This window comes from Lithobates pipiens, unplaced genomic scaffold, assembly GCF_037356315.1.
Source record: "Lithobates pipiens isolate NorthernLeopardFrog02 unplaced genomic scaffold, aLitPip1_a1.2 Scaffold_25, whole genome shotgun sequence".
In the NCBI taxonomy this organism is placed as follows: Eukaryota; Metazoa; Chordata; class Amphibia; order Anura; family Ranidae; genus Lithobates; species Lithobates pipiens.
The window spans coordinates 64,714,164-64,722,044 of NW_027507787.1; the positions used below are offsets into that span (position 1 = coordinate 64,714,164).

Genomic DNA, 7,881 nt, shown 5'->3' on the forward strand with positions numbered 1-7,881 from the left:
CTCACCTATAACTGACAAATGTCAGGAATGAGAAAGTTTCAAAATTAAGTCTTCATTTATAAGATTTCCCATATTGCTGCTATTTTAGGAAATTGTGTTTGACTAAAATACATGTTTTATTTTTATTTTTTCATTCTCTTGAATTTTTTTGTCACTAGTTATTGTCCTGTGCATGGTATTGACATTGTATTTATTGTATTTGGGTTTAAAGAAGAGAATTAATAATATAGGCAAATGGCACGGGCATGCAAACAGAAAGGTTCTTCATGAGTGCTGCCAGTCTTCGTATAGATATACTTGCCAACCGACCTCTTATGGCCATGGTTTTTGCTTGCAAATTAGTATGGACAAGTAAACACTAAAAATATCATGAGTGGGTTTGTGTGTTTCATCAGTCCTGGCTTACGTTTAAAAATAATAAGAACACGGATTGTTCTGTCAGGCTTTTAGGAATGTTGGCAAGTATCTTTAGATGTGAAAACATATGCACCAATGCTGTGGCATGTTATGAATGAATTATAAATTGAAGGCTACAATGTACTTTAAAGGATGTTTGTTCTCTGTGCTACTACTCCAGGATTCTCTCTGGTGTTTTCATAATTAGGCAAGCCTACTTCTGTGTACAGGAGCTCCAAATTGAATTAATAAATGCCAACACTATGGCCCTTCTAGAGTGTCAGATGGATAAATTAAATTAATGTTCTCTATAAGTTGTGGTTTTATCAGGTTGATGGGAACAGTGACATTAGTAAAGCTGTTTTGTTCAGAGTTTTAATTTTAAGAATAAAAAAGCACACTAACCAAAGTATTGTTTAAATATACAAGGAACTTTTTTTTCATACAAAATTCATAATTGAATAGGACGTGATTACTAGAACTAAAGATATTTCTGGTGTGTGATATTTTTCTACATACAACTGACATTCTGTCAAGTAATCTACTGAATAATGCCAGCTTCAACAGTTATGTCTATTTAGCCTAAAATCTGTGTTAACATCAGACATTTTCCTAATTTCCTGTATGAGTGTGGGCATACGTATTTGGCAATGATTTTCTGGATTTTTACATAAAGTCTCTTGTAATTTAGGATTTACTAGGCTTTTAATTACAATAAAACATTTGTAAGCCAACATTACATTTGCCATTATGTTCACAGCTTGAAATTATAGAAAGGGAAATATAGGCAAAACAAAGCATAATGCATGTATTATTTTACTGTGCTGCCGTACAAAAGCATATAACAGTACTGTTCTGTTCCCATAGGGAGAAGATGGTTTACCTGTACAAGGCTGCTGGAATAAGGTAACACTTGTACTTGTCTGAATCTGTAAACTGTTTTGAATTTTGGATTGTGCCTTGCACACCTTGTTTTTTTGAGTTTTTGTTACAGAGGAAAATGATAAATGCATAAATCAGCCTGCTGTTAGTTCTAGCATGTTCCTCTCTGTTATGAGCTTGGCAAAAAAACAATATATACACGTGTAGCACATGTCTCAGCATGGAATATTACTTTGAAACTAAAACGTTTAACCTGTTTCTTTTGATGTCTGTGGATTTGCAGTAATGACAAGTGCTTAAGCTATGGACTCTCTGTGCATGAACTACCTCAGTTAATAAATCGGGAAGGAGTGGGGGAGACCTGCTGGATTTTTTGTGATGCACTTGTTGCCTCTGTTGGTTGAAATACCTGCATTTGTCATAGAAAATAAGAGGAAAGCCCCAGTGCTAGCAATGTTTATTTATCTACCAAGGCTGTTAATTCTAGTAAAATGAGGAAGAAACTTTTGTGCCACAGAAATGATCTACACCTCCTGTAGTCAGTGGCCAAATTTGTTTTTCCACTCTTGATTTACATAAAGGATACGTTTATCCAAGACTTGTTTGTACCCCCAATATTAATGGGTGCATTTATTATACACATATTCAATGATTGCACTCCGTGTATGGTACTACAGGGAGTATTGCACTGTAATCCTTAAGGGGCCCTGAAAAATGATAACTTATTTTATACTATCCATTGTCTTCAGCCTCTGTCTTGTGAGTAACTCCCTGAAACATCCTCCATATTCAAAGTTAAACTCTGAAAACAAAAAGTTTCATTTAAATATATTCTTCATTAGCAACAAAGGATATAAATCCACTTTTATGCACTGAATTAAATTTTAATAAATCCATGTATTACCTTGTAAAAGTAGTGATGGCATCATCACTGAGCTGTATAGAAAGCAGAACTGTGGCAACCCTGGATACAATACTTCCTACCCCCGGATTTTGACCCCTATTTATTTGAACCCTAAATTACCCGCAGAATTGGGATGGTCTCCAGCTTGTGAAGGCCTGGGGCTGCGCGGACCGGTTGACCGACCCTCCTCCTTTTCTTTCCTCCTATTCTTCACCTCTCCTTTCCCTTCATTCTATTCTCCTGCCCTTATTTCTGTTTTCTTCTAGCTGTGCTTTCCTTCTTTTCCCCTCTCTCCACGTGGAAATTTTCTGTACATGCAGTACCATCATTTCTTTGTTTACAACTAATTTAAAGGAAGAGTGTAACTGAACTAGCTGACTCCGATACAACCGGAATGTCTCATTTCTGTTGACTATAAGTTTCAGCAAGTACTCTCCGTACAGCCTTAAGCGACATACACATTTGCTTGTCTGTATCGCGTTATTGAGTATGATGTCGCAAGTTGTTTGTTTCATTGTTTTGCATACTTTGTTATACCTAAACCCTTTTAACAATGTACTGTGTAATCTGTCTGTGAAATGATAATAACAACTTTTTGAAAAGAAAGCAGAACTGTGGGAGGGACCCTAAAGTTCCACCCGATACTGGCTGCCTGTAGAAAACTACTTAAGGTGGATGGATGCCAGTCATCCTGCACAAGGAGAGAGCAGCAGTAACCAGCCTTTATTACAAAAGGCTCCTGGAGAAAGGCAAAGTTTCACACTGGAGTATTCTCTAACTGTGGAAGGCATATTCAAAATACATCAAGATTCAAGCAAAAATGCATGTGCCTATTGTATTTAGACAATATTTGATTATCCTGCAGTTTAGCTTTAACCACCTTCTTCTGTGCTTCCCTCTCTTTCTGCCTTTTAGAGCCCATTGAAATATATTCAGGATTCTTTCTCTTTCCCACTCTTACGACTGGGTCATCTTGACTTTTTATATCTGCTTCTTTTGTTGGATGTTAATAACTGTTGTATAATTATTTGTTTGTCCTCTCGCCTTTTCATTGACTTATAGGACTTAAGTTGTTAACAAATGGTTTATAATTTTCATGCTACAATTACTGTATCTGCTGATTTAAAAAAAAAGGACACTTACCTGTCCAAGGATCCAGTGCTGTCCCGGGTCGGTCCTTCGCCGGTCTTTAGGCCCCTGTGCCGACAAGTTTACTAAGAGAAGCCAGCTGTGACTCTGCAGTTTCACAATTGACTTCCCTCTGTGCATGTACAAGCCATTCTGCATTCGGTCCCCCAGCATCTTCGGACCTGTTAAGGTACACATAGAGCGTTGTGGCCACGGTAGAAGGGGAGAACTTCTGCTCAGATATCCTAAGTGATCAGAGCAGAAGTGGGAGCAGGTACCTGCTAAAGGAGAGAGGAATGAGATGTTAAAGCAGAACCATTTTAGGGTGACGTTCTGTATTAAGGAACAATTTAAGGTGTGTGTGTGTGTGTGTGTGTAGTTCACTACACACACTTTTTTTTCTATCAGGATTCTACATCCCTTAGCCTTTGAGAATCTCTCCAGTAACATACAAGCTTACAAGCCTAGCTTACAATCTAACACAGTGTTTCCAAACTCCAATCTTCAAGGTGCCCCAACAGGTCATGTTTTCAAGCTTTCCATTATTTTGCACAGGTGATTTGATCAGTTTCACTGCCTTAGTAATTACACAGCCGTTGCATCTGAGGGAAATCCTGAAAACATGACCTGTTGGGGCGCCTTGAGGACTGGAGTTAAGAAACACTGATCTAACTTACAAATAAGTATCCCCTACATTCCCATAGGCTTGCCACCTTAGTTCAGAGTGATTCCCTGTAAAGCCACTAGCCTGTAGATCCAAAAATAAAATATATTAGTATGAACCACCTGTGGACTTAACCAACGAATGCCTTGTATACACGGTCGGACATTCCGACAATTAAATCCATCAGATTTTTTCAGATGGAATTTGTGCCAAACTTGTCTTGCATACACACAGTCGGATAAAGTTGCCGGAAAACCCGATCGTTCGGAACGTGGTGATGTTTGTTGCGTACGACGGGACTACGTAGAGGCTACTAGCCAATAGCTTTGGTCTCATAATTTAATCTGAGCATCCATCGGAATTCTCTACAAACGATCGGAAAAGTCAGATCCGATGTTGTTGTCGAAAAATTTTAGATCCAACTCTCAAACTTTTTCCGTCGGGATTTCCAGCGGAAAAAGTCCGATAGAGCCCACACAAGACCGAATTTCCATTGGAAAATCCGACCGTGTTTACAGGACATAAAGCTCCTCTTGGAGACTGAGTGTACTAGGGCAATTAAAATAATTATTAGAGCTATGTATACAATAATTTCTGGGTTATTCATGTGTGTATAATTTACCACTACAGAAAACTGCAATCAAATCCTATACTTTGAATACTGGTGAATCTACTTATTTCTTTGCAGTATTGTAGTTTTCTGTAATATCAATATCAATCAAATTTAAGCTTTCCAAAAGTATCATGCATGTGTCAGCACAGGCCATTTAGTAGCACAGAATCAGCTCATTGCTAGAGATATACCAAAGTGCAGCTTAAAAAAGGATGCTGAGGTATAAATTAAAATTAAACCTATATGTAGATGTTTAAAGGCATCAGTGATCATTGATCAGGGTACATTGCAATTTACTGTGTGCTTGGGAAGCAGCCTTGTTATTTTTGTGACACTGGTATCTGACCTGTTCATAGCAAGTCTTGGACTTGAAATGTGACATAGGATAGTGATACATAGGACCCAATGTTTATTTAAAAAAAAGAGCAGAAGGAACAATTAATTTGCTAATTAAACACTAAAAGTACAGAACAGAATCAAATACAGTGGAACCTTGGGTTGCAAGTAACGTGGTTTATGAGCATTTTGCAATATGAGCTATTTAGAAAAAAAACCTGACTCGCTTTGCGAGCATTGTCTCGCAAGACGAGCAGGAGTCAAGCCGCTGGAGTGTGCAGTACTGCATTTGGCCAGAGTGCGAGGGCACAGGTGACGCTCAGAGAAACTTGGAAACACTCTGCTCCCAAGTGTCTTGGAGCATCTCCGAGTATTTCAGAGTGTCTCTGGCACCCCCGCACCTCTGGCCACATGTGGTACTGCATAGACAAGCAGTGGCTGTGGAACGGATTTTCTGAGTTTCCATTATTTCCTATGGGAAAACTTGCTTTGATATACGAGTGGAATGGATTATAAGCATTCTTCTGGAACGAATTATGCTCGTAATCCAAGGTATTACTGTACTGCATATCCACATTCCCAGTCTTTGTTAAAAAATCAAATGCCAAACACTGAGCAGCAGAAGCTAGGCGGAAACTCTACCTCAGAAGTTTTTAGGAGTCTTGGATTTGTGTAGAATTTTTTTATTCGAAGCTGAATTATTTTTTTTTTAACTATTCTTGCGGCCAGGGTTAAGCAAGTACTTTTAATTAACAAACGGGGTTCTTTTATTTATTGATTTATTTTATTTCAACTTTTATTAAAGTTGGATTTGTCAGCACATGACCAAATCATAATGGTGGCTATAGATCTGCTAAAAAAGATCTCACAGACACCATATTGGGTAATGAACAGATCTGTGGTTCAGTGGCGGGTAGTGTATGAAGACAAGGGACATTGATTCGTTGTGTAGAGAAAAATGGTCACAAAATGGCATCAATGTATGTAGTCCATCCTTTTATTGCTGCACACTCCTGAAGTTTAGCACAGGAGCTAAACCACTTTATTTACAAAAGGTGGTCCTATATGTGGATGGCCATTTTTTTAGTTGCTTGGGACATCCATTCTCAAGCACTTGTCACTAGGCACTTGTCAGGAAGTACTATTGTGTACTATTGTGTGCTATTGGTTGTCTAAGTAATGACTGGATATCAAAAAAGGAAGGAATCCATAAAACACCTTTATTTCTGCCTGTCAAAATATGTTAATGCGTTTCCTTGCAAGTACTGGGATTCCAAAACTAACCAAGTTTATGTTTTCTTTTGCAGTGATCGTTCTAACCTGGGAATTGTCCTTTGTGTCTGTACATAGAATATTTATTTTTATACAGTGTTCTGTAGAAACAAAAAGAAAGACATACCAAACTTTATTCATTTTTTGTACATAAATACTAAAAAGTTTTTGTTTTCTTTTTGAACAATTTCTGTATATTTTTTGTTTTTGCTTTTCTAATATTTGTGAAAAATGCTGCTGTATTTGCATGATATTTGTGCACAGTTATTAAATAATGCTCTTTAAGTTATTATACTTTGGTGCCAAAAGTACATCAGAGAAATGATGGCCGTTTACCTGAGTATGATGGTTAATAAAATTATGATGTTCCACACCTCTGGCATTTAAAGTGAATCAATCTTTTTTTTTTCCTGGTACACTAAAATAACCATGCTATAAGAAAATAAATGTACTGTATTTGTAACAAGAAACATATGAAGCGTTAGGTATCAAAATCGTTTTAAACACAAATTAGTTTTAAAAAAAATTGTGGCAAGAAAAAGGAGTGTTTATGCTTCAAATGACAGCAAACATTAAAACACAGATTAAAATAAATGATTTTGACTTTTTACCCATGCTGGCCACTGTGATAAAAGCTGCCTATTGTTCTGTTATGCACCATTTAAGGCCAAAGAAATCATATTAAGGCCATGTGCTGTAGCCTTTAGTTTATCTGATCAAAGTTATATGCAGAAAAAAAAAATGTCACTCCAAGACGAGACCTTTAGATCATATATCAGTTCTACTAAACTCCTGGAATGTTTACATATGCATTTAGGAAAGTTATCACTTGCCCTCATACCGACACATTTTAATTTAGGTTTACTGACTAGTTGAGGGTAAAATGACAACCCAGACATTCAACTTCCTACCGTAGCCAGCCATTAAAGTTTAGTTAAACATATCATGATTCACTCATTGCCCCACTCTGGAAGGGGTGGGGTGGAGTAAGGATCTTGCCTTTTAAGTTGTGTGATAGACCCTGACAGAGAACAAGCACTGCATGGTGTATAGTTTGAAAATACTTTGTATTAAATGAAAACCATCTGTCACAGAGACGGCATGGAATGTGGATTGCTCTGAGGTCCTAGGAGAACCAAAGTTCAGAATATTTTTTTTTCAAAAAAACCTTAGAGGTGTTTGTAAAAATTGCCTGCTTGCTATCAATGCATTGTATGTTCTGCTTGTTATGCATGATTGAGTCCTGTAATTGTGTACTCCAGATTCCCGTCTATTTGTTTTTATGCCTAAAGCAGCTCTGACATTGTTATTACCAGGTGTATAGTTTCTGATCCGTCAATGCACAATCTATTATGAAATATACATTGGTTAATCAGAAATGACAGTATTGCATTTCCATCAATAACCTTTGATAATTAATAAAAACAAACAAAAACAATACTACTTTATTTAAAAGTCGCAGGCTTGTTTTATTCTCTACAAAGACCAAGACACTAGTTTTTTCATTTCACATTTTTACAGCTCAAAATTTACATCTAAAAATAAAAAGACTACTACTTAAAATATAGTAGTTATCCTGGGCTTTCAGGAGGCAAAGACCATAGATTGGCAGTGCATCAAAATTGCTCTGTGGAGATTGGCAACACTTTTATCCCTATTATATTCTAAATGTGGTGTGTGTGTATA

At 37.1% G+C, this 7,881-nt stretch overlaps 1 protein-coding gene across 1 annotated transcript in view; it reads left to right on the top strand.

The window, feature by feature from the left end:
• Positions 1–6,568, top strand: part of COL13A1 (collagen type XIII alpha 1 chain) — a 237,971-nt gene extending 231,403 nt beyond the window's left edge. The window contains exons 37-38 of the mRNA XM_077454564.1: positions 1,264–1,302; positions 6,231–6,568. Coding sequence (XP_077310690.1) covers positions 1,264–1,302; positions 6,231–6,233 — 42 coding nt within the window. The 3' untranslated portion in view covers positions 6,234–6,568. The remainder of the gene's footprint in view (positions 1–1,263; positions 1,303–6,230) is intronic.
• Positions 6,569–7,881: the final 1,313 nt, after the last annotated feature.